We start from the raw sequence: 27,369 nt of genomic DNA, 5'->3' as shown, positions 1-27,369 counted from the left end.
ATCTAGTGTAGTCTCTTGCTGTAAGACTGACTAGGACCCAACCCACCATTTCACTTCCAGAATTTTTTGCAGTCTGTGGTTCCTCTGGAGGTGTGTGGAGAGGTGGCAGTGGTAATGGAGGTATGTCAGGAGTGGGAGATAACCACGGGGTGTATTGAGGGAGAGTGATGCTCAGCCCATGTGCTGGCTAAGAAAACAGCTCCTCTGGCCAGGAAAGAACTGACCTGTCCCACAAGCAGGGTGCCTGGAAGAGCAAGTCTGTCCCCATCAAAATCTGTGGCCACATTGCTTTTCATCATTTTGTTTTTATGAGCAAATGCAGAGTGGAAAAATCTGTTTCAGCACAGAGCACCATGGGGTCTGTCATAACCTTGTCCTTGTTTGCTGAGGGAAATATTTTTGGGTTTATAAGGTGTGGGCAGCTTCTACCCCTGCATTTTGGCCTGCAAAAAGTCTCTAGAGAAAGCTGCTGTTTGACATTCCTCTGTGTGATAGTGGGATGGGGTTTAGCAAGTGGCTGTGGGGATGGCTGGAGCAGAGCACTCTCTGCTCCGGTGTCCGTCTCCCTCTCGTGGTGTGTCTCCAGCACAGCCACATGTGCAGCTATGGAAATCATAGCAAATACTTATGTCTCCATTTTCAGAGGGCTCCCTGGCCCTGGCACAGTTCAAACTCCCCATGCTCTGGGCTTGTGTGCTGCTCTGTAAGCTGCTGTTGATGCGTGCTCCCAAAATGAACAGTTTTCCTAATGCACACACATCACTTCCCTCCTCTGCCTGCCTGCTCTGGAGACCCATTGACCTTTCTGTCCATCCTGGTATGCACTCATGACTCACTTACTCAGTCTATGCAGCTCCAAGGGTGCATAAGTGAAACCTGGAAACCAGCTTATTGATTAAGAGCAACACTCTCTGTTTCCTGGGATAGGAGTGGGGCAGGAATTGGTAGAGTAAGTTGTAGATGTTTTATGCCAGAGTAGGGTGTAAAAAAACTCTCCAGTCTCATGGCAAATAGGTGCCAACTTTAGGCAGAGGTTCAGGCTCCATTCCTGCAGGCTGATGCTCTGAACACAGGAGTGCTGGAGTAGCAAACAACACATCTATTTCAGCTGCAGATTTTTCAAGGTGTTTGTTCAAAACGCTATTGCCAGTGAAAGTGGAGAATTATTTGGAAAGGAGCTAGTTAGCCAAGGCCAACACGTGGTGGTCCAGCATCTAGGAGATGAGGACCTGCCACCTTGCACCACTCCATTCACTGGTGGAGAGGTGCCCACAGTGTCCAGCTTAAGAAAAGTCTCTGAGACCCCAAGAGAGACCAGGTAGTCATCTCTCTCAGGAAACCCAGTGAAACACAGGTCAAAGAAAAGCCAAGTGCATTCATCTGGCTGGCTCCTCTTGTCTGGTTCTGTGTTCCCAGTTCTCTTTCCAGGCAGCACTATCACTTTTCTTGTCAGCAAGGGGCATTTCTCTAGGCTGGCCTGGATACCTGTGGAAAGGAGTCTGAGTCGGAAGTATCTACTGAACCTCCACTGGAAATCCTTCTTCCCCCTTACCATGATCCTAACTCCAGTTGTTTACCGTGGCACACTAGCTCCCAAGAGAAGATAATATTCACTTGGGTTGGAAGACACTGGCCTCTTGTTTGGTCACCTTCTGGTCCTCTCTTCTCTCCCTGCCCTGTGCATCTGTTCTGCAGGATGCCTGGCACTTGGCATGATCCTTTTTGCTTCTTTGCCCTGGGACCCAGGAGCTGATGGGAAGAAAAGCTCTCTGATTCATGCATGAACCTTAAGGTGTCTTGTTTTTCTGGCCCTTGCAGATTGGATCACCCATATTAGAATCACAGCATATTAGAATCACACAGAGAAGACCTTTGAGATAATTGAGTCCAACCACTACACTGAAACAGTCTGATATACTAGAGGGGTTTGGAAGCCTGGGGTTGACTGTGCTGCTGTATTTCAGTACAGAGTGGAAACTGAAACTGAAACAATTCTAAATTTCAGCTTCAACCCCCTCTCCTGTTGTCCTGGCTCCAGGGAAATACACAAATCCAAAGGGGCTCTTTGTCCAAACCCACCTCAAGGCAGCAGGATCCCCACAAGAAAGACAAAGGGAATGACTTGCCTCATTTCTATGGCACAAGGCAAGGTGTTTTTCTGCTTCTGCATTCACTTTTGCATTTTCAGAGTCAATTCCCTCAGCTTCCCTGCATCTATTCTCAGCTTAATAAGGTTTCCTGCCCTTTCTGCATCTTTTGGCCTGATGATAGGGTTGTGACTCTCACCCAGGGCATACCTTCTCTTGAGGGAATAATGCATTCTCACAGGCCTATACATTTTAGGAGATGAATGTGTTAGGCCTTAGCAGAGAGCAGAATATTGTAATACTTCCAACAAGAAGCTCTTTCAGCCTATAAGTCCCAGTGACTACTATTTTCTTGCCAAGTAGTTCTTAACAGAAGTGGCAGATGCTGTACATAAGCATGGGTTGCAGATCTGATCAACGAGAGAAAGAGGACTGCTGGCATCCAGAAATGAACAATCAAACAGTGGAAAAAATTGAAAATAAATAGTTGAAATTACTTATTGAAAATAATGGGATAGAGGAAAAGTTTCACTGGCTGTGGATGATTATGGGATCTTGAAAGCAGTACTACAGAGCAACATTTTCATGCACATGCACACCCAGGCATAAACCCATTTGCAGTAAAGATGCACATTTTGCAGTAGACAAAAGAAAAAAAAAAGTCATATGTGTAGAATAACTCAATTTCTGGGAAGGGAAAATGGCCTAAACATGATTTAATTTGCACAAGTGAAATAAACTCACTTGACTACAGTAAGAAACCATTGTTGGCTGACAGTTTGTCATCACCTTTGCCTTTTTGGTTTCCTCCACAGCCAGGATGTCTTTGCCTGATTTCTGGCTGAGTGGTTTTGCAGAGCAGAGATTTGTGGATGATAGAGCAACAGAGCTGTCAGCACTAAGCTGAAGGGAGGGAAGTGTGGAGAAGCAAGGTCAGGTGCAGGCTGAGATGTGCAGGGGAAAAAAGGCTCCAGATCATCCTAAGTTACACAGGTCAAGGATGTCTTTGTCCCTCTGTCTTTGCCTTTTGCAATTCAGTGCACAGCACAGTTTAATCTGCAGATGCTGAGACGTGCTAAGCAACCCGAAAACCTGTGCATTTTGGGTGGGTGATGTAGCTGGATGTTTTTGGAAGGGCTTCCACACATGTTTGGTGCTTCAACCCTGTTGTGCCGTGTGAAGCTGCACATTTTGGGAGCAGGGATTTGGGTCTGCCTCAACTCTCTATGCAGAGGGCTGTCCCTGGAGAAGGATGTGAGGATGCAGTTCCATGAGAGCTTAAGCTACTTAAATTCATCGAGGTAATTGGGTGTGCTCAGGAGCTGCTGAGTGAGCTGTAAAAGATTCCCAAACTCATTCCCAGGCAAAAAGTGGCGGAAGAAACCTTTGCTTCCCACAGAGGTCTTTGCTTCCCCAGGTCTTCTTATCCCACTCCTGGCGTGTGTGAATTCCAGCTGTGGCAACAGCTGCAGGAGTCTGTAAAAGACCCCCTGAGAACTGTAAAATCAACTGCAACCAAGAGCTTGTTTCCTGTTTGAACTCCTTCCATCTTCCAAATTAAAACTGTTGTAGGGGAAGTGAGGGGATAGTGTTCAGCAAATAGATCTCACCCTCCGAGTGGTGGTATTCCTGTAACCCTGGTAAAAGTGATCTACAAGAAACCTGAGTCAGTCTGTGGTGTTGGTCAATGTGCCTGTTGTTGCAGATTGGAGATATCTGGCACAGATGGAGCACAGAGCAACTTCCCAGCAGCTGGAAATTTTAGGGATTTATCTTATTCAGACAAATTTTAGAGTGTTGTTTTTTCCAGCTTGTAGCAAGGCCCTGTGTTGCTGGAGTGCCACTCTGGAGACATTTCAGATTGTACATTAGGAAAAATTTCATTATGGAAAGGGCTGTCCAGCCCTGGCACAGGCTGCCCAGGGCAGTGGTGGAGTCCCCATCCCTGGAGGGATTTAAAACCCATGTAGATGTGTCACTTGGGCATGTGGGTTAGTGGTGGCCTTGGCAGTGCTGGGAGAATGGTGATGATCTTAGAGGGCTTTTCCAACTTAAATGATTCTATGAATCAGGAGGGAAACATCATGCTCCAACAAATAGGGTGCTCCAGTGAGTATGACAGCATGGCTCTGACCTCTGCTACAAATAATGCCCACTGAGAAACTCCTTCCCTCCACATTCTCTCAGCACAGCTTTGCTAATTTGTCATGAGGAGTGATTAACAGAAATGTGGATGGAGCCTTCCCAAATCTTCGTTTGCGAAGCCCAGCCATGACATGACATGACATTCTGGAGCCACCAATACCCAAGCCAGGACATCTAAAGGCCTTGACCCACGTTTTTCTGTGTGAGTTCTGTGACTGATCTTGTCAACAGAAGCCCCTGTGTCCACAGGAGAAGTGCTGTGAACTTCCTCTCGAAGAGAAAAAAACAATTTTTTTTTTTTTTTTTACTTTTAGGGGGTATAGAGTGAATACAAGAGTAAGAAACATTGTATTCATAGCAATAAAGTAAGCATTTTTCTCAGAACCACATAGCATATGTACTTCATTTACATTGGACTCCAGTTATAACATAATTGTCTTCTTTGTTCCCTGGGGAGCTCTCCTGCAGTTCTTTCACGTTACTTAGTCTGCTCCCACTTACCTCTGCTTTTTAATTTTTGAAGGCAAATTTTCAGGGGGCTGGTTTTATGTATGTCACTGCCAGTCCCGGTGTTAATTTGTACGGGAGCATTTATTCAATTTTCTTTGGGGGTGAGCTGGACGGAGTGACCACTCCAGCTATAGAAGAGGCTTTTATTTTTTCTTTAGATCTCTGGGAACTGTCTCAAAATTATTAGTCTCCCTGAAGACTGTACATTTTATTTCTCTTAATGAAAAATGTTATAGAACTCAATAGGTAGCAGGCTGCTGGGATACCACTGATAACTTCAGTCAGTGCATTTATTGTCTGCTGCTCCCTTACAGGAGGCACTTGATTTGTCTTTCCTGTTTTCAAGAATTATTAGTACTGGCTATAGTTACTCAAATCTTTTGATTAGCTAGAGACTTAATAAAGCTGTTTATACCCTATTTTTTATGGAAGACTTCAACCCTAGAAATTGCTTTACTAATTGATTTCAGGATGGATTTGCTTGTGGCTGAGGAATTAATGCCTGCAGTGGCACTTACATGACAAATTCTTTCCAATAGCCAATACTGTGCTTGGACTTCACTCTTATTTTTTAAGAAAACAAATAATATGCTGGGCATAACTAACCACAGTTGAGGTTCTTCTTCAGAAATATGGTTCTAGAAGTATTTTGCAGTATTTTTGCTAACTTTGTGTTGCTACTATTCAAATCTTTCTCTGATGCTTCACTGTGTATGAGCTAAATTAAACTGTGTAGAGCAGATGCCTGGATATAGGAAAGAGCTGTTTTTTGATGAGAGTGATCAGGCCCTGGCACAGGTTGCCCAGAGAAGCTGTGGATGCCCCATCCCTGGAAACATTCAAGATCAGATTGAATGGGGCTTGGACCAACCTGGTCTAGTGGAAGGTTTCCCTGCCCATGGCCGGGGGGTTGGAGCCAGATAACCTTGAAAGGTCCCTTCAACCCCAAACCATTCCACGATTCTGTCATTATATGAACAGGTTCCACTACTTTCTATGTGCTTCATGTTTCATTGACTGCTATAGGGGGAAGGTGTTCAGGCAGTTGTGTATCACCTCATGTCTTATTCTGCCTTTCTTTGTTTCTCTACAGCAGCAGAAACATGGGGACACCCGTGATCTTGCAGTTTGTAGTTACCATACCAGACTGCCCCATTGTTTTGCTGGCATCCTGGCTCAAAGGGTATCTTGGCAGAGAGGGGAGGAAGCCTAAATTTTACCAGGCATCCCTGGAATGGTCTCACCTGTTCAAAAAGCACCTGAACATAAGTGAGACTATGGTTTTGTTCACCAGTTTGAATTCCATCTTGGATGCTGCTTCTAGGGGACATTTAGAGGGGCTGGCAGATGCTGCTGCTGCTGCTGCTTTCTGGTGATAAAGGCACAATCTGAGTGTTTCTGGTCGCACAGTCTTTTTGGATTTTAAATTTTCATGTCCTCTGGGTGCGCGATTTTAAACTGATCATTTAAAACAACTTTAGAATGAGGAAGCCTTTTCTGGCAGGCTTCCTCTGCAGAGGTTTTGGAAAAGGTTCCCAAGAAAAGCCCTCCCTAGGGCAACTGGTGCTCCCCTGTTTTAAGGACTTAGAGGAGGCATAAACTGGCAGTGTCGAAACATGTGAAGACCCCAATCTGACACCCAAAAGACATCAAGGGGAACCTTTGATTTATTAATTTCTCATGGATTAATGGAAAGGATCTGCTCCCACAGGAAAGGGAGAGAATGAACTGCAGTAACTGCCACCAGCAGTAAATGTTTATCTCACTTTTCACATGGAGTTTTCCTATTTCCCACTGGATGCACGTAGGGATTCCGTCTTGCTATCTTGCAGTCAGCAGGAAAGAGATCTATTTGTAAGATAGAAAATTATTCAAGGAAAAGAAGAATGTTTGATCATTTCTAGCTACTCTCTTTTCCAGTCTGATTAAAGCATATATATATTCAGATCTTCACTTAACAAGGAGCCAGGAGATGGCACCAAAAATGCTATGCAAGCTGTAAGAATATTTACTTGTGTGTGTTGCAGCTCTTAAGAGGAATTAAAAGGGTTAGACATTGATGGGACACAAGAGAGGAAGAGATCAGTCTGTTTATTCCACTTTCAAATACACATGTTCTTAATTTGAAGTGCAGCTCTTGACGTAGTTCTTACATTATTTATTATTATTAGACACCAATGCCTTCTCAGCATACTTATTTTGTTAAATTACACCTCTGAAATTAAATACAGCCTCCTGTCATCTTTAATGTTCTTCTGCCTATTCTTATAATTATTATTGATAAGAGGTCACTTTCATATCCACTTTCATGTGGATTGATAAGGCAGCTGTTATTATGTTACCCGAGTGCTTTTTGTAAAGCTTAGCTCAAGGGAAAAACCGTGTTCCCTCTGGACTGTGGAATGCTGAATCCCCAGCCTGCAGACAAAGGTGGCAAAGCTGGTGTTGGTGGCTGTGTTGTGTGCTTGGATGACGTCTGGAAAGCTGCCCCAAAACTGTGCAGTTGTGGATACTTGGAATCAGTGGGCGTGGCGGCTCTTGGGGGTGCACAGGGGGGTCCCTCCCGTGCTGATTTTTGAGTTGTCGGGGGGCTTCTGCTCCTTCCCTTTCTGCTCCTCTCTCCTGCTCTCCGAGGCCCTCCTCCTCATCCTCAGGTAGTAGATCCGGTTGGCTTCTGGGTAGGTGACTTTGGAGAGGGGGATTTTGTAGATGGCTGGGTTTTCCGAGTTGATCAGCAGGAAGAGGAGCGCGGACAGGCAGAAAGGCCAGGTGCAGACTGGCAGCCCGAGCTGGGGGGAGAGAAAACAGACACAGAGGTGATTTTGGTACTGCTTTTTGCTTTTCCCCCTCTTATGTTTGCCTGTGGCTAAATTCTTGCACTTGAGGAGTTGGGAGAGCTTTCCCTGAGGGCAGGGTGTAATAGGATATGTATTCCTGACCCACCCCCAGTACGGAATTCTCCTGTCTGAATCCAGAGATGCAGGCGGTGGAGGCTAAGTGTGAGCAAGGTTCCTTCTGGTCAGTGGAAGTCTGGGAAGCTCTTTTGCTACCAAATGTCAACTCAGCTGCTCACACGGAGGTATCTAATTTGTCTGGAGTGTGTGGGGCTACACAAAGCAGCCGACACTGAAGACCTCAGTCCTTTTGGAGGTGCAGCTCTTGGTGCTGGATGGCACCTGACACCAATACTGAAGCAACTGAATCAGGCTCCAGAGCTCTGATGACTGCAATGAAAGTCAAGACACCCATCTCACTGGTGGACATTTAAATTCTCTAATAAAAGAGCCAAATTCTACCCTCTCCGCTCTATAAAATGTCATGTATTGAGAGTGTTATTCACTCACTCTCCTCAACAACTATGTGTCACTGGCATTACATCCAGCCCCGAATCCTTCTCTGTTTCCCTACCTCTTGACCTGACCTGATGTCTGCCAAAAGCAAGATCACAGGGAGAAAAAGTGGATGTCCTTTTTTTTTCCTGATGCATCCCAAAAGAAGGTGTGCTTAAAGCAGCCCATCTGCAGGGACCTACATGGTACTGAGTGGGTGCCAGATGAGTAAATTTATTGCACGAAGCTGCTAGTTTTATTCTTTATTTTCTTTTAAGTTAGTAAATCAATTTTATTAAAGTATGGTTTTGCTTTAATCTCTCAGATCTTAAAGAAGAAACAAAGCCTGGCATTTCTGGCTTCACCCCTTTCTTGATTTGTCCAAATATAATAACTTTGTACTTAAGAGAACAGTCTCTCCCTCATTTTAGTTCTTACATCCAGTTCAAACTTTAATAAAGTCTGTAGGGGTAGTTGTAGAAAGACCTTGGAAGAAGAAAGTGAAAATTTAGACCATTGGGAATTGCTAAAAGATATTGCTCAACTAAACATTTAATCTCAAACCATATGCTGTTGCTGGAACTCACATACACATGCACAACCCTGCTGTGGATAACATGATACAAAGGTCTTTGAAATCTTATTATCAGCTATGGAGTCTCCAAGGGCACAATTCAGCTGACACAGAGTTTGTACAAGACCTGTCATCGACTGCAGCATTCTCATTTCAATGCTGTCAAAGGTGACATAGAGAATTCTGAGGGATTTCCTCAACATTATATCAGAAAAAAAGCAAAACATGGCTCAAACAAACAAATAAAAAAAGCCCCCAGTTATAAAACAAGGGCCCAAACTTACCACAGAGAGGGCATTAGCAAGAGCTGCTCCGGAGTAGGCACAAAATAATGCTGAGAAAAGAAGACCAAAGAGAGCTCAGGATGAAGAAATTATTGTTCAATTCTCCAAAGAAATTATCACACACAGTAGCACTGTCCAAATGCATGGTAAAATACCCTGTCAGCTACCTGGTGTGAGGATTAATTCTACAGGTTCAACAATTAGTTGAAATGTCCCAAAGTTGTGATCTCTTCTCCCAGGTAACAAATGATAAGACAAGAGGAAACGGCCTCAAGATGCACCAGGGGGAGGTTTAGATTAGATATTAGGGAAACTTTCTTCACAGAAAGGGTCATCCATCCCTGGCACAGCTGCCCAGGGCAGTGGTGGAGTCCCCATCCCTGGAGGGATTTAAAAGCCCTGTGGATGTGGCACTTGGGGACATGGGTTAGTGGTGGCCTTGGCAGTGCTGGGGGGAATAGTTGTAGTCAATGGTCTTAAAGATAGGTTTCAACCCAAACAATTCTGTTACTACATTTCATCCTCTGTGCTCTGTAGAGATGGATGGTGAATGAAGAACTCTGTTTTGTCATCACTTTGCAAGCGATGGTGGCATTTCTTTTATCTTTAATTACTTTTTACTTGACATGACTTGACCCATATGCAGAGGGAATTGCAGAAATTCTTCAGAAGTGTGGGTCTGCTGAAATTCTCTATCTTGTGCCTTCACACCACAGGCAGTCAGCAGTGGGTCTCCTTGTCCCCGGATGCCAGAGGTGGGAAAACAGGAGGAAAGGTCGGGCAACCAAGGACTAAGTCAAGGAATGAAAAGCTACTGACCAATCTAGAAACTGTGCTCAGGCCAGAAAACTACTGAAATGAAGATAACTGGAGGCTGGATGAATCTAAGGAATCCCTTAAATGGGAAATTTCTTTTATTAAGTTCTTCCCAGAGTGCCTGGTTTTGGCTGCTGTTGGAGACGGGGTGCTTGTGTAGATGGATTTTAAACTGACCTTCTGCAACAGCTCTCTTCTTATGGCACGCTTCCTCTAATGATACCTATAGTTATGAAAAGGCTGCTTTTGTGAATCTGTTGTGGAATAGCTTATGTCCCTTTCACGAATGGTATTTCCACCCTTTCCAGATGTTTCTACGTTATCAGGGTCTAATGCTGTTCTCTCTGTACTCTCACTTGCACATTCAGGCTCAACGCTGCTGCCACCAGAGAAACAGCTCTTGCACAGTGCCTACGTTTGGTAGCTGACCCTAAACCTGCACTACTCATAGGCTGCCTTGGCTGCACAAATTTTTGGCTTCCCTTTATGTAAGAGGTACTCACCACAGGCAAGTGACAGCAGATGCGTCTGCCAGGTCAGGGCGTAGAACATCCCCCCGATGGCGATACAGGCCAGGGCACAGTTGTAATTGTGCAAGCCCAGGTAGATGCTGTCAAATGGGGATGCAATGCTCAGTGCTGCAAGACAAAAAGCAAGGCTGGGAGGTCAGGTACGAGAGGTGTCTGCAGGAGGACCCATCCCTTTCTGGGGATCTGTCGTCTCTTCCCTCTTGACGTCTAGATGAATTTATCTGTGCTCGCGTTTGCAGTGTGCACATGCAGAAGAAGGAAGGTCGTTATTTTGGAGCTCTGATAGTGTACCTAGGGTTGGAATTCGGCCCACTCTCAAAGGCTTAATTTAGGCAAAACTTTCTGTGCATGCACTGAGCGTGTTGTAGTTGTTCCCCCAGATGACCTGTTGGAGGGTCCAGCCACGAGAACCTTCTCCCCTGAGTGTTCTCCTTTCAGAAAGCTGTGCTCACACATACTGTTTAAACCTCATACATACCTTGATCCTGGATATCAGAGGCACAACTGCATGTCTTTTGTGGGAGTAAGCAGGGTTTTTCCATCTCTTCCTAGTGACCTTTGCTAGATGCGGTCTAGTTGCTAGAGGTGGTCACTTTATCAGTGCTGTGGAAATTCTCCACAGGGATGGGAGCTGATGGTCTGCTCCAAATCTGACCTCATAGAAACTTTTGCAGGATTCCTCACAGGCTTCAGCAGTCCCAGCCAAAAGGAGAGCACAATGTGTAGTGCACAGGCCACCTTCATGCCACTCATAAGATTAATGCATTTCCTGCTCTTTTGTCCTGATCTGTCCTCTGTTTCATCACCATGTTTATCCCCAGATACTTTCCCCTGACCTTTCTCTTCCAGGTTAAATGTCAGACCTGTACAAGACCTGCCATATGCTCCTCGGCATACAAAATTTGGACAGTTTTGTTTAAAAACACTGATATAAGGCAGCTCCAGTCTTGTACAAAGTCCGTCAAAGCACAGAGAACTTGTTGGACGACTGTGCCTTTTCCGAAGTTGTTGTCTCAGACTACACTTATTCCATCCTCTGTTTTTATTACCATTGATCATTTGAGTGGTATTAATGTTGTCTAACTTCAAAGGTCACGTTCATGTTTCCTAACTTAATATTGTTTCTCTGGTTAGTGGAGACAGAGGACATTTTTAGTAGCATTCATTTAGCTATTTTTACAAATCCACAGCAGGATAGAGCAAATTGCATCTAGAAAAGTCTTTTTCTTTGCCTTGGCTGATCAGCTCTGTGGCAGACATCTGCTTATGGTGGTAATTTAAAACAATTGTGGAGGCAAGAGATCAGCTCTGAAACTCTTTTTCTAGGTTTCTTTAAGATCATCTCCATGGCATTCATCACACCCAGTGGCTAGAGGATTAAGCAAGGTGGAACAAACCCCCTACCTGAGTTACAAATCTATTAACAAATTCAAAGCTCAAAGAAAACCTTGTTCTGTTCTTGCCTTCACTGTGTTGTGTGACCTTCAGTAAGAGCTTCCAAATTTAGAGGCAGTTGAAAAAGGAATGTTTCCCCAATTACCTACGAGCGCACACAGCTGTAAAGCCTAGACAGAGTCACGTAATGGCTTGGATCAAGATATCTTGGTTGTAAAAATGACTTTGGTTAATATTTCTTACCTGCAATCATCCCCACTGTCGATCCAATTGCAGCATGTAAACAAATCAGTGGGGAGGAGATAAGCAAAGCCACAAGGAAAATGCCTCCAGTCCAGGGGTTTCCACAACCATACACTTGACCAACTCCAACTGGGATGGATTGTAGGAGCTGCAGCAGATGGTAGAAAAGGGCATGTTATTGTCTCTCTGTACCCTGAATGACACAGATGTTATTTTTTCCAAGCTATTGGCTGAAACGGAGAGGAAGGAACCCTGGCTCTGAGTTGGACTGTGAGTAAATCATGGAGTCATAGAACAGTTTGGGTTGGAAGGGACCTCAAAGATCATCTCATTCCAATCCCTTGCCATGGGCAGGGACACCTTCCTCTATCCCAGGTTGCTCCAAGCCCTGTTCCACCTGACCTTGAACACTTCCAGAGTGGGACAGCTGGCAATCTATTCCAGTGCCTTACCAGTCTCACAGTCAAGAATTTTTTTCTAATACCTGATCTAAACCTACTCTCTTTCAGCGTGAAGCCATTGCCCCTTTTCCTGTCGCCACCTGTTCTTGTTCAAAGTCCCTCTCCCTCTTCCTTGTAGGCTCCCTTTAGGTACTGGAAGGCCACAATTAGGTTGGCCCAAAGCCTTCTCTTCTCCAGGCTGAACAATCCCAGTTCTCTCAGCGTTTTCTTGTACAAGAGGTGCTCCATCCTTCTAATTAACTTGATGCCTCCTCTGAACTTGCTCCAATGTCCATGTCCTTCCTGTGCTGGGCCCCCAGGGCTGGAGGCAGCTCTGCAAGGGGGTCTCACCTGAGGGGGTAGAGGGGCAGAATCCCCCCCCCTCCCCTGCTGCCCACACTGTGGGATCAGCCCAGGGCACGGGGGGTTTCTGGACTAGGTCATGTCCACCCTCTCCCCCACCAGAATCCCCAAGTCTTTCTCCCCAGGGCTGCTCCATCTGTTTCATCCATGGCCTGGACTGATCCCAGGAGTTGCCCTGACCCGGTGCAACACCAGCACTTGATTTTGTTAAACCTCATGGGCCACTTCTCAAGCTTCTCCAGGTCCCTCTGGATGGTCCTGTCCTTCAGATGTGTCACTTGCACCCTCAGCAAGTGTGGTGAGGGTGCACTCGATCCCTCTGTCTGTGTTATTAATGAAGATATTGAAAGCACTGGTTACCACTTGTCTCTAATGTCCACAAGTTCTCTGAGCTGTTGATCACTACCCTTTGGGTCAGTTACCCTTGTGCTGTTGTGGGAAGGTGACCCTCCAGATCTAGACCTGGGTGTAAATGAGTTTCTGTCGCTTTGGAATCCCAATGTTTCCTCTGGATTTTCGTGTTGCCACTTACTGTCTTGCTGATGTGTTTTTAACCCGAACTGGACAGCAGGAGGGCCTGTCCACATGTGCTTCTGCATTGACAGCATGTGAGAGACTTGTTTTGGGGCAGTCTGAGTTTAGGTGGAGTGAAAAGCTCAGGATCTCTGTTCCCTCAGGCTCCACCAGCCTTTCTTCTGGATCAGCCAGGACTGTCCCTGGGAATCTTATGGCACTGGTCTCTTTGCACTGAATGATGTTTCTGTGAATTATCCTGGCTGTACATACCATAGGCATTCTGACCCATGTGAAAGTGTTGACCAGAAGTGAATGCCTTCGTGCTCACCTTTCTGTGAAATATCATGGATCTGTTGGGTGGGAAGCTTACCAGTGGCACACTGATTGCAGACCAGGTGATGTTGGGCACTGCAGCTATAGGCTTGATGAGGGTGGTGGGGAAGAAGGGGTTGTAGTGTCCTGTGGCTGCCAAGTAGAGAGTCACTGCAATGTTGAAGGGCAGAGTGAAAACAGGAAGGTCCCATTTACTGAAGATGGATCCCAAAGCACTGGACAGGACGGGGCTGAGAAGAGGAGAAGAGACATGAATATAAATTTTGCATAACAATTATAGGGTGGAACAGGTGGAACAATTGTAGTGGTGGAACATTTAGAAATGTCAGGTAGTGAATACCTTAATATGTTAGTCTGGATCAGACAAATAGTTGCAGAATGCTGTTCATCTTTCTGAAAAAACTATCTAATCCATTCATGGATGGTGCAAACCGCACACCCTTCTCTCAGGACAGCTCCTCTGGTAGCTGTGCTGAGCTCAGGGAATCAGTAAAGAAATACATCTAATACAGCATTTAGATGTGGGTGGAGACAGGTAATCTGACTTCTTATTCGGGAGAAAATTTCAGCAGGAAGCAGAAGAGCCAATTTTGGGAATGCCACGTGAAAAACTGCGGAGAACTTTAGGTGGTCTAAAAAAGCTGCTGTCTTGAGGAGGCAAGAGGGAGCTGGAAATTACCTAATTTGCCCTTTTTTTGTTTGTTTGTTTTGTTTTTGTTTAAACGGTGTGAAGGATATCAGAAGACGGCTCTGGAAGAGAAATAAAGCAGAAGAGGTGACCAAGGAGGATGGAAAATCTTCCACTAAGGAACACAGAAATATTTATCATGTTAGACACTGTTTTTGGGGAGTGAGGAGTCCTTAGGACTCCTCAGAGTCTTACAGAGAGTGTAAGATGAAGTCACCAGTGTAACAGAGCTGTGAAAGATGTTGGTGCCAGGCATCACCCAGACCTTGACTGATGTTTGAGTGATGTCAAAGACAGTGATGTTACTGCGTGCTGCCCAGGTGCTGTCCAAAATCACATGGCATTTTCTGAAAGCTGAGATTTGTCTTTAAAAAGAGCTTGATTGAATGTATTCAACATTAAAGTGTTTGGGGTGACCCTCAACCTGTTATTGACAGCACGCTAAAAAGCATTCAAACCTTGAAGTGCCATGACCTTTTCCAAAGTTCTTGTCTGTAGAACCTGGAACACAAACTTTGCCAGATCTCAGGATCATTTTCAGGACTGCTGGATTTCCGCTTGAAGTGTGTGTCCTACGTGATGGACTTTATGGGATCATATTGGCAGGGTAATATACCATTTTTATGGGGCCCAGAAATCTTGTGGAAGAGAGCAAATGGCCAGGTCCTGTCCTTGATGGAAATGGCCTCTGTTCTGCTGCTTTCAGCTGAGCTCCTCTGATACAAGTGAGCTGAATAGCTTTTATGGTCCACTCCAAGTAGAAGCGGACATTGCATAGTTTGCAAAAAATCAATTTAAAGACTTAATTTTTTCAAGAAGCTGCATTTGAGTCCTAGAAGGTCATTAAGCTGGTTATAATAAAAAAAACCCACCCCACCCAAACTATTTGGCATTTCAAAAGCAACATCTTGTGTCCTGCTGTGTAGATGCTATCAGTGGGGAAAATGCTTTGTTCTCTTTGTATAATCTCAGATGAAGACTATTTTTTTCTTTTTGACAAATTTGGTTCCCAAAGGACTTTACAGATTTATTGCTTCTAGCTGCAGGAAAAAAAAAAATCAGTACTTCAGTGAAAATGGTGTCCTAATTTCTGTGCTGAAATACAAAGCTTCTGCCACTTATACATCTTGTCAGGAAAAAAGGAAACAATTAAAGAAATGCTGACTTCTAAAGCTGAAATTCAAAATATCAGTTAAAACATCACTGAACTGTCTAATTTTAAAATCTTTCAGCTCTACCCTCGAGTCTTGTGAACTAAAAGAATGAAGAAAAGTTTGAACAAAAAGCCTCAAGGAATTCTGGCAGATAAGACAAGCTAAACATTCTCGCAGCATGCACTGGGTTTTGAGAGATTGTTATAAAATGACCTTTGCTGAGAGAGACTAAAGAAATGAAATATATTAAAAAAAATAATCTGATCTTAAAAGCAGTGAAATCCAATAATGACTTGCATCTTATTGCTTACAGTGATTAAAATGTGACAAATTAATTTCAGCTAAGGCTGTTAAATAGATTCTGCAGTGCTGTTAGGGTCCATGTTTAAAAATGGAAAATTTAATCCTGGAAGGACATAGTCTGGCGTTTGGAGTTGCTTGGAGGAATTAATTTTGCTCGTGACTGGTTGCATGTCTGTGAAGGGGAATATTGAATTCAGCCCGAGGGAGAGCACGGGGTCGGTTCAGCACCTGGGTGTGGAAGAACCATTGTGGTGTTGGACACCATGACCTCCACCCCCAATGTGTCCGGTTCCTGAGGGATATTTTTGGAGAATTGGGGTGGGGCTGCTTTATCAACGTGCTGTAATCAGGGTTGTCTGTGCCCTCAGCTCCTGCCACATCCCTCGGGAGCTCCACGTGTGGAAGAGCACACCATTCCACTGCCACCCACTGCAGGAGTTACTGGTGTAGGGCAGAGGGGACTTCAGTGTGTTCAAGCTATTTATAGCTGGACTCTCTCCTTGAGAATTGTCCTTAGGAGCAGGGGTACTTACCAGGCCATTGATATAACCGCCACAGGAGGGAGAAGCCACCAGTAGTAATCCCCTTTGCTGGAGTAGACAGCCATGAGCAATCCCACCAGCATCCCGTTGTAGCCGTGCAGCCCAGCTGTGATGGCTGACCTGTGATGGAGATAAATGTCTGCAAGGTAGCAAGACATGCTGGAGGTGCAGTTTATAAGTGCCCTGCTCCCAGTGAAGGGAGGGATAAAAAAAGCAGTGAGATTGTTGATGTACTGTCTCTCACTGGCGTGTGGAAGGGGAGAGTTTGGGAATTTTTGGAGGATGGGGGGGGGTCTAGGGGGCTCCTTAGTGACCTGTAGGAGCTGCGTGGTTGTGACAGTTGCTGTCAGAGAGAGTTAACCATCTGTTTTCATGAAGACAGACAGTTGTGGGGACAGGCTAGTTCTTCCTGGAGCACAGCTCTGTCCTCACCCGGCTGCTTCCAAACCACCTGTAAGGAAAGCTGGTCTGCTGTCCCGAACGAGTGGCTACGAGCCATCAGTGGGCTCCAGATGTTACAACGAACCAATTTTTACTAAGTGTGTGAGGATGTGAGGTACCACCTACCTGTCCTGACTGAGAGCCAGTGCAGTCAATGTGGACACAGCAGTTCCAGTGCAGCCCGTGAGCATCCACCAGGGACTCTGGAGGAAAAGCCCCACCAAAATGATCAGCCCGCTGAGGGGGTTGTTGACAAACATCACCTGAGAGGTCCCTCGCAAGATCCAGTCCACCAGCTGAACCATTAAGGGCTTGTCTGGAGGAGATCAAAGGAGAATGCTGTTGGTAAGGCATCATTTTAGCAAAGCACACTCATCCCTGCAGCTGCCTTCTGGCCACGGAACAGAGGTGAGGTATTAACAGGGGAAACTGCAAAGCTACTCTCTGATTCATTGTTATCTCAGTGTATAATAGGGTGAATAATATATTAGTGAAATAATAATATATTAGTGAAAACTAATAGGGATGGACTGGGCACTGCTACAAGATTTGTGGAGGGATTGATAAAAAAAGTGATTTATGTATGGTGATCAAAAATAGTCAAACAACTGCTTGCATGGTAGATCACATTATATTCTGCTATAAGTTTAATGACGAAACAGGCCTTTTTTGGTGTATAATTCAGATGCAGAGAGGGACTCTGAAACTGGTTTATATGTAGACAGGGAAATATGAAAAGGAAACAATTTTACTGTTATAGGAAGAAAATCAGCAACTGAGAACATGGTGGTACACTGTATATAGGAGAGGGGGTCAAAGGTGTCTAAAAAGTATTTTGAGAGCTAAAGAACCTAAATTAAGAAAATAGTTATTATAACTTGGACCGTATTTATGGCAAAGAGGCACTTTCAAAGAACAAAGAGTTATTGTTCTTTAGGGAAGGCTATTGAACCTGGACAGAGCAAACAAGGGCACCAAGCTCAGGTGCCCCAGGTGAGTGCAAGGGGAAGGTGGGATGAGGGCAGCCTGTCTCAGGGCATCTACGTACAGTGCTTCTAATGATCTCCTGGGGCAGAGGAGGGACTTGTAGCATGCAATAAATGTTGCTGCTGGTACTTGGCTAGAAATTTTTTTTCTTCCTCTCTTCTGGGAAAACTGTAACCACTTCTGAACTGCTGTGTGTTATTAAACACACAGCAGGAGAATAGGTGCAAGGAGAATAGGTGAGAAAGAGGAGCTTGCATGTACAAAATGTTCATGCAATGTGTGTATGCAGCTCTCATCTTCCTAAAGATTTGAAATTAATTCTGTTAGCTTAGATTGTTAATTAGACGTAGGATTAAGTGTCAGGCTACTTTTTGATTATGGGCAATGACTTATTCCTAAAAAACTCTTTCCAGACGGGGTTAAGGAGTAGGAATGAGGAGGAGTAGGAATGAGTTCCTAAGAGAAAAATGACCAGACTCGTCTGAATTAATTTTAATTCCTATTTGGTATTGAGCTGTGAAACACTTACCAGCAATGTGCTCATATTCAGACACAAGTATTAACCATAAAAATTCAAATATAACCAGAGGACAGTGGCCAAATGTTTTCAAAATATTGAGTAAGAAAAGCTGTCTAAAACGCATGGACTGCTGCAGCAAAGAGAAACAGGAGGACATATTTCCCTGTGTCTGGGAATCACACACACTGCAGCCTGATGAGCCTGTCTGGAGCATTTCATCCCAACTTCTCCACCAGTGATAGCTGCTGCGCAGCTTGTCTGTGCACTTATTTCTCTCCCACTGCTGCAGTTGCTCTGCTAACAAACCTAGCCCTGATAGGGGACCCACAGTCTTATATAGCCTCTCAAAAACCCACATTCCTGGTAATTCTGGGTAACAGGGACCATCTGCTCATGCATTGTTCCTGTCTGGACATCGAACCTTTTGAGATCAGTCTCAGTTTGCGTTTTATAGCATCATAACACCCACAGTGCCTATTGCTGCCCCACAACTGGTAACACAAGAGCCTTTGCCCACACGATTCCCATGTGGATGAGGAACAGTGGCTGGTCCAGAGCAGTTACAAACGAGACTCGATCCCTGGCCCTGACGTGTGATTCTGAGCACTGCTATAAGGAACGTGATGCTAATGACACATAACTCATTAAGTGTAAAAGATGTCTTTGGCCTGTGCTGAATTTTGCATGCAGCCATGGTGGTGGAAAGAGGATGCAGTGGGATTTCCTTCCTGAGAATAAGGAAGAAGCCGGAAGTTTGCAATGAGCTTGGACCATGCTGCTTCTGCTCTGCCTCGGGGAGTGAAACAGACTCTCACGTCGTGCCAGCACTGAAAGTACTGTTGGCAACAGAGATGTCCCCAACCAGAGAGCCCCAAACACATCTCTGTCCTTACTTTTCATCCACTCTCCATATTCTTTCATTTCTCCTGTGAGATACCCAAAAACTTGGTGGATCCAATTTCTGCTTCTCCACAGCAGGTTCTGGGCTCTTGGCACCCGCCTCTTGTACACCTGCCTCTCACTGGAACATTCAGTCACAACGATCTCGCCGAGCTCCATCTTTTTTGGGTGAAGGTGAAGGACAGCTGGAAATCACAGAGATGATGTGTTAGAAAAACCTTTTGGGTTGCTCCCTGACAACCTTCAGAACCCCATGGTGATATCTTTTTTCCAAAGATGGGATGTCTATGGAGAAGGCATCTGCCTGATCCACTGCTCAGAGTGGTGTGTGCTGCTGCTGCCCAGGGCAGTGGTGTCTGCTCTTGGGGATGTGGGCCAGGCAGTGACCTGCTGCTGTCATGGAGCTGCGGCACAGAGCTGCAGCACAGAGCTGCAGGGGAAAAGAGGGATGTGACCCTGGTGCCCTGCAGCATCCCACCATCACTCCAGCTCCTTTTGCAGCCCATGACAAGCTGCTGCTTTGACAGGGGACATGACATTTGCCAAGCGACTGAGTGGTACCTGTGTGCTCACCATGCTTGGCTGAGTATAGCTGCTCTGACAGCTACTGAGGAGGGAGACTGCTGATGTTTGGCCAGCAGAGAGCTGGAGGGAAGCAATGCAAATTGCCAGTACAGAAGCAGAGAGCAGGGGACAAGAAAATACTAGAGGAGAGGTTGAAGTGTGTATCCCTTTTGATGTTTTGAGCTGGTGCCTTCATATATCACCCCTCATTCCACATCTGTCTTTGATGGACTATTGAGAGCAACCCTGGGTAGCATCAAAGTATTGCACAAAAATCAGTATCCACATGTGGCTTTAGACAAAGATAAGCACCCTGGCTCAGGGCTGTGTGTATTTTAGTTAGCAGGTGAATATTCATCAGGGGTAGGGGTTTATTAATCTCACAATAACAGTTGCAGGGCTTCGTTCATTAAAAGTCCATTACAATATAAACTCTAAAGAGAAAATACACTACACTGCAGAACCTTAACAATTCTATGGTTCTATTCCATGTTGCCTATTTTATTTGTTCATAAAATACTGCTACACTGCAGGTCACACCTGCAAAACTGCCTCCCTGCTGCCTGAGGGAGTCTGGCATCAGCTGTGGGTTTTGCTCTAATGGTTTTGGAAAAGTGCGACTGAGTTTCTTCTAGCCCCAAAGCGGACTGCATCGTGAAGGGCTTGCCCCCAGTTCCGTGGAATATGGGCACCATCTTCTGGCGGGAGGCTGTTTTTGGGTAGCTCAGACAGGCTGTCAGCGTTAACGCCTGCGGCAGCAGCAGAACGGGCTGGGAAGGGATGCTCGGCTGCTGGGAAGGCTGTTCTGCAGAGACGAACACCGACAGGCGGATGGTAAGAAGATCTGTGGCTCAGAATGCCCTCCTAAGAAGGTCCTTGAGCATCAAAAGCTGCTTTCCCTTCAGCCCTGGCAGCGCGTCGCGCAGCGCCTGTTCCCCAGTGCTCTGGCTCTCCCTGCCGGCAGCTCGTCCCCACGGCAGCGAGAGCCTTCGGGATGACCTCAGCACCAGCCTGGGGAGGGATGTGCCGGCAAGAGGTGTTGTTGCTATGTGGAGGTGTGTAAACCGAGCCTAAGCATCACTCAGTTTGCGTGATCCTGTCGGAGGAGAATCACAGAAGGTTTTGAGTGGTCTAAAGCAAGAAATGCCGTTGTGCAAGGAGACTCCAAACCTTGAATCAGAGAATCAGAGAATGGTTTGCATTGGAAGGGATGTGAAAGAACATCACATTTCAACCCCTCTGCCATGGGCGGGGACACCTTCCAACAGACCAGGTTGCTCCAAGCCCCGTCCAACCTGGCCTTGGACACTTCCAGGGCTGGGGCAGCCACAGCTTCTCTGGGCAACCTGTGCCAGGTCCTCACCATCTTCACAGCCAAGATTTTTTCCTTATATCAAACCTAAATCTCTTCTCTTTTAGTTTAAAATCACTCCTCCTTGTTCTGTCACTCCAGGCCCTGGCTCAAAGTTCCTCTCCAGCTCTCTTGGAACCCTTTTAGGCACTGGAAGGGGTTCTAAGGTCTCCTCAGAATCTGCTCCAGGCTGAATAACACCAACTCTCTCAGACTGCCTTCACAGGAGAATTGATCCAGTCCTTGCTTGTGAGTGTCTCAGGGGGTTGTAAACAGCAGGGTTCCCAGGTTCTGCACAGCTGCACTCAATGCAGGAACAAGCAAGGAGCAGAAGAAGAGGGGTGCAGTGGTTTTATTGCCCCTCTTGGTTTTCTCCTATCTGTGATCTGATTCTGCCCATAAACTGAGTCCAATCCTTGTTTCAGTTTAAGGCAGCCTTGGTGACTGTCAGTTTTGGCTGCTTCCTTGTGGCTGGACAGGAGGACACTGGTGTAGGGAACACTGAGCAGGAGTTACCCTTCTCCTCCACTGTGTCTTCTAGGCTGAGGGAATATGCAATGGTCAGATATTGGGAATATGCATCCCTCCGAGATAGGAAGAGGCCAGGTCCTGCTGGAAAAACAGATATTTTTGTGTAGATACATCCCACAGAGGCTGGGCCTCTGTAAGATGCATCATTGCTCTGGGTTTCCTGATAGTCAGTGTACCTCTGGGCACCTTCAGATGAAAGTCAACCCACTTCAGCTCACTGCTGTTCCCGTGGACAGTTCAACCTGGGTGCTCTAGACAGGTAACCAGTAATTTTTGTGAGGGACACAAGGCCTGAAGTCAACAGCACAAGCAGAGTAGAGACTCCAGAGCAATATCAGGCTGTCTTTAAGGTTGCTTTCCCTCCAGAACTTAATAGTCATGTTTAGCAAATGTGTCTGGTATCAGAGATGGTTCTTTGGTCAACATTGAAACAGTCTTCCCAGGGCAGTGGTAGAATTACCATCCCTAAGAGTGATCAAAGGGCTTGTGGATGTTGCACTTGGGGATACGGGTTGGGGGTGGGATTGCAGTGCTAGTTTAATGGTTGGACTCGATGATCCTAGAGGACTTTTCCAACCTTAATAATTCCATGATTCTATTCCATGTTGCCTGTTTTGTTCGTTTGCTCGTGTTCTTCTAGAAGTCCTCTCAAAATAGTTCCAAGGGTTGAGGTGGGCTCAAATAGCTGCAGTGGATCCACGCAAAGGAGACTGGAACGTCTCTTATGGCCTGGAATTCTCCAGGATCCGTTAATAAAGAAAGGTCAGTGGTCCTTTTGCTGCGAGCAGTAACCACCACGAGCAGTGCAGTACAGCTCTAACCAGCAGGGAGGATAAAGACTGAGTAGTTGTGTCTATTTATCATAGCATCTGAAAAACTTATGGTTGTTTGAAACCTCACCAGAAAAAAACACTTGTGGGTTTTACAAACAGAAGCATGACTGCAGAGCTCCTCAACCCTGTATTTACAAGACTGCACAGCTCAATTCCCTCTGAAACTGAGATGTGGGACCTGTGAATTTTTAAAATTCTTGTCTTTGCTCACATCATTGAACTATTAGGGGTTAAGGGCAAAGTTGTCATGTTAGACCCCTTTGCAGTCAATTCCTCTCTGCAGAGAAAAACTACATCCCCAGAGAGTGATTCATATCCCATTTTTCTTACATACTATTTGAGATGGGACTAAAAGGGTGTCTGCCTCTCTTTTTCCACTGGCTGCAGAGGGAGCCTGGTGGCTGAGCTATTAGAGGGCTGTTTTCAGGCAAGAAAAATTCCAGTCTAAGAGATTTTGCCAAGGTCAACCTTGAAGTTTCTGGAAGTGGGATCTGTAGTCCCAGGCTAGTGCTTTTGAATAACTGAGCCATCTGTAACAGGCCTGTAATCCACATCAAGAAGGGCATCAAAGTCCTGGGGCTAATAAAAAAAAATATTGCCTCTTTATGATTCCTGTTTGCTTTCTTCCTATGAATTGGAAGGAACTGAAACTCGCCTTGAAGGGAGCACACTCACCCTCCTCAGATGGGAAGGCAGATTGGGACATGACTGGAGGAGATGGCTGAAGAATTACCAAATTTTGGAGGAAAGAAGTAATGCAAAAAAAAGAGATTTGGGGATGCTGAAAGCCTCTACACAGCTGAATCATGGGCCTTTACATCAGATAAGCCCAAGAGACTGCAACAGCTGGGTAAGATCCTGGAGGGCTGTGATGGGCACAGTGATCCCTGCAGGAATATCACCCTGGAAAAACACCATTTCTTTGCAGCAAGTGCCTGTCAGCCTGTGGATAGGCTGGTGCTCAGTGGTACAGACTCCATGAATAATAGAGAAATCATTTGAACAATTATCTAATTAGGGCTAATGAGAGTCTGAATCACTTATGGCACACCTAGGGCTGATGAGGAATTCCCCGAGAAAAGGGTCTTTTTGTCAGCAAACACTGATTCATCAGTGTGGTAATGAGCAGTCCTGCTCGTTAAGGACATTTATCAGACTGCAGGGTAATACCGGGTGATTAGGAGTCACCTCCAGACCTACCTGTGCCTGCTTATCCCCAAACAGACACCTGCTGTAGCCCGCTTTTGAGGCACAGGGTGCTGACAGCAGAGAGATGTGTGTATTTTTCAAGCCTCCCAGAGTACGCTCTGTGTTTCTCTTTGTGTTGCTAGAGATAATGTTCCCAGTGTAGCACCATCACACAGCCCGCAGTGATCTGGTCGTCTCATGAAAAGAAAAAAACACCATTTATTTTTTTTTTTTCAGAATAGTGAGCTGGTGTATGACTAGGGTGGTGGGTGATGAGTAACACGACCCAACTTTTTTACAGGGCTGCTGTTTGTGTTGGGAGCTTAGCCTGGTGCTAAGGTACCTGAAGCCAAGCCTGGGTAATTTATCTTTCCACCTCTGTGCTGAAAGCACAGAGTGATCAGAAACGCATTGTCTTCAAGGGATGTGGCCACACAAGGGCCTCGAAAAGAAGCCCTTAGCAAAAGCACATTTCTCTCCTAAGGAACCATAAAGGAATAGAAAAGAAATACCATGTATGGATAGAGGGAAAAGCTCTGGGATGGTGACAGAATACTTGGCTGAGTTGTAATGACTTTACCAAGTGAGGCTCTACCGGGGATCAACCAGTGATGTTGAAAGCAAATGAATAAAGCAGGGCATTTCGCTGAGGGTGAACACAGCACAGTTTCTGAGAACAGGTATGAAAGCCACGGACCTTTAAAGTAAAAACAAACAAAAGGAAACCAAGCAAACAAACAAACAAACAAAGAAACAAACCTACCCAAAGAGAAAAAAAAATGCTCAAGTGACCTAGTTTCCTATCACAGGCATTAAATGAAGCCACATTCCAGAGCAGCTCTGTCATTTCTGTACAAGTACAACTACCACAAGACAGTTAACAATCAGGATAGTTTAACTTAGGGGGCTAAATATGACTCTTACATCCTTATTTAGATAATTGGCTTTTACATTGTGGTCTTGGAGTCTTTCTGTGTCTTCCTTTCCCAGTCTCTGCACTATGTAATGCAATACTTTTCTTTGCTCCAAGGCAAAACTTTACTACTTCTTCTTTCCCCTCTGTTGCAGCAGTATCTCCCAGTAGGCCAATGAGGGCACAGAGTTTATTTGATGGATTGTACTGGTGTCTGGGGTAGAAGCTGTGCTGACATACTCTGTATGTGTGACACGTGTGTATGTAACTGTGAAGCAGGGTTTGACTTCCTTGCTGCTCCTGAATGGTGTTTGTAGAGAAGGATTTTTAGAATCATAAAGTGGTTGGGTTGAAAGGGACATTAAAGATCATCCTGTTTCACTCCCCTACCATGGGCAGGGACACCTTCCACTATCCCAGGTTGCTCCAAGCACCATCCAACCTGGCCTTGAAGACTACCGGGGATGGGGCAGCCACAGCTTCCCTGGACAATCTGTTCCAGTGCTTCACCACCCTCAGAGGGAAGCATTTCTTCCTAATACGTTATCTGAATCCAGATCTATTCCCCTTGACTCTCTATAACCATTTAGAGGCTTACAGTTACGTGGTCTCTCTAGGGTTGACACAAACTGATCGATATAATCTCCGGGCAGATCACCCAGGCGTGTCAGACATCACCATTGGATGGGATTGATTTCCTTCCAGAAGGGTCTATCTCATCATTTTAGTGTCACAGAGAGACTAAGATGGGGTTTAGGAGGGTAACTGTGGGTATCTGCAGTGTGAATGTCTGTACCTGAGCGTCTTGATTTGACTTCCAGTGAAGAGCTGGACAATATATGGATCTAGAGCATGATTCATCCCTTCCCATCCTACACAGATGAATCATGTCTCAAATTCTGTTACATTTTCTGTTTATAATGGGAAAGACAGACAGCTTAGATGCACACATCTGCACCACGTGTACATGGGGAGAGAGGTGATGAATCTCAACAAAGTGACTATTCCAAGGTTATTTGGGAAACCTGTAGCTGACTTGAGTATCAAACAAGGACACGTTCATGTTTGAACCAAGTGCCTAATCCATGAAGAATTTTCAAAATGCTAACCGTTTTTGTTTTTGGTTTTTTTTTTTTTAATAATAGAAGTAGTCAGATCAGGTAGATATTTTAAGACACAAAAATCCTGTTTTCCTGCATATGGTTTCAGTTATAAAACCAGAGGGGAAAACAAATAGAGAAAATATGAAATATAAAAACCGTTGCTTCTAAACAGAATGTTTTTCAAAGGTTTCCATGAGGTGTTGGCTGCTCGGCAAAGCAGACTGTAAAACAATTTTACAAGCCACATTTATTCTAAGAGCTCCACTTATTGAAGTACAACTCAAACTCTTGTTCTGCCAGCCAAGTTCCATAAATTAAACACTTGTCCAATAACACATACCTCTCCACTTGGATTCTCTGTTTCTTTTTGGCTTTTTGTGTATGTGTGTCTCTCTCACTCTTTTTTTTTTATCCTTTGCAAATGGAAACAGAAAGGGTTTGCTTGTTTTAGAAACGGATTTAAGAAGCAGAGCAGTAAAAAGTAAAAATAAGATGAGGAAAAAGAAAACAGGTCAACTGACTAAAATGAGACTTTTGTTCCATCATTTTGCATCTTGGTGACACTGACTTAAAGCTAGGGCTAAACCCAGGTGTGAACCTGTGTGATGTCAAATTTCTAACTAAAGTAGTGCCTCAGGGTATTTAGAGAAACCAGGCAGGTAAGGGAGGTCACATGTGCCTCCCACCTTCAAAGAGAACCCAATCTCCCTCCCTTCTCTAGAGTATTATGGCCTTAGAGGTGTGACCATCACCAGGACCAGCCTTTTCTTACAAGGGAAGGGACAGGGAAGGTGTGAGACGTTTTCAGATGGCTATCCTGTCTGACCTGGAGCAGGAAAGGCTCCACAGATGCGTCAAGGAAAAAGTCCTGCCAGTAGAGCTCCTGGGTTCACTGTGCCTTCCCTTTCCCACCTTTTTTCCTATTTCTCTCTGCCTTCATTCCTACCTACGTGCAGCTCTCGCTGCTCTTTCAGTTTGGTCTAGAGCCTCATGTCCATACTATGTCTAAATCTTGAAGATTTTTCCATAGGATTGTAAAGGCTGGAAAAGACCTCAGAGATCATCAGGTTCAAACTCTGACCTATCCCCACCTTGTCACCCATCCCAGAGCACTGAGTGTCACATCCAGTTGTTCCTTGGACACCTCCAGGGATGGGGACTCCACCACCTCCCTGGGCATCCCCTTCCAATGCCTGACCACCTTTATAGCGAAGAATTGCTTTGTCTTCTTGTCCTGTCCCTTGTTCCCTGGCAGCAGAGCCCGATCCCCCCCAGCTCCCACCTCCTGTCAGGGAGCTGCAGAGCCAGAAGGTCCCCTCTGAGCCTCCTTTTCTCCAGGATGAGCCCCCCCAGCTCCCTCAGACGCTCCTGCTGCTCCAGACCCTTCCCCAGCTCCGTTCCCTTCCCTGCACACGCTCCAGCCCCTCCATGTCTCTCTTGGCTGAGGGCCCAGAACTGCCCCAGCACTGGAGGTGCCTCAGCAGTGCCAGCACAGGGAGGGCACTGCCCTGGCCCTGCTGCCACACCACGGCTGGAACAGCTCTGGGGCCATTGCCCCCTTGGGCTCATGTTTAGCCACTGCTAAACACATCACTTTGATGTTACCCTGTGTCTTTCTCCTTCACATTGATCATGAGCTACATGTCTTCATTTTTGAAACCAGTCACTGCTCCGTCACACCAGGAGGGAAAAATTAACTTCTATGTCCCGTAACACTGCCTCTACTTGCCAGAAATCTTCTGAAGATCCTCTCCTGTGGAACAAAGCTTAGATGTCCTAACATGAG

At 45.5% G+C, this 27,369-nt stretch overlaps 1 protein-coding gene across 1 annotated transcript in view; it reads right to left on the bottom strand.

Moving 5' to 3' along the window:
* Positions 1-6,863: 6,863 nt before the first annotated feature.
* Positions 6,864-27,369, bottom strand: part of LOC113987360 (urea transporter 2-like) — a 295,544-nt gene continuing 275,038 nt past the window's right edge. Inside the window, exons 3-10 of the mRNA XM_039381171.1 lie at positions 19,094-19,285; positions 16,820-17,009; positions 16,244-16,372; positions 13,603-13,795; positions 11,914-12,061; positions 10,249-10,383; positions 8,930-8,979; positions 6,864-7,531 (exon numbers count right to left, since the gene is read on the bottom strand). Of these exons, the coding sequence (XP_039237105.1) occupies positions 7,262-7,531; positions 8,930-8,979; positions 10,249-10,383; positions 11,914-12,061; positions 13,603-13,795; positions 16,244-16,372; positions 16,820-17,009; positions 19,094-19,259 (1,281 nt within the window). The 5' untranslated portion in view covers positions 19,260-19,285 and the 3' untranslated portion in view covers positions 6,864-7,261. The remainder of the gene's footprint in view (positions 7,532-8,929; positions 8,980-10,248; positions 10,384-11,913; positions 12,062-13,602; positions 13,796-16,243; positions 16,373-16,819; positions 17,010-19,093; positions 19,286-27,369) is intronic.

The sequence above is a fragment of the Pipra filicauda genome, unplaced genomic scaffold (genome assembly GCF_003945595.2).
Source record: "Pipra filicauda isolate LSUMZ 115617 unplaced genomic scaffold, ASM394559v2 scaffold215_size1667880_pilon, whole genome shotgun sequence".
Lineage (NCBI taxonomy): Eukaryota > Metazoa > Chordata > Aves > Passeriformes > Pipridae > Pipra > Pipra filicauda.
Note: the sequence above shows the minus strand (reverse complement) of the source record. Positions and strands in the feature narration are given on the sequence as shown.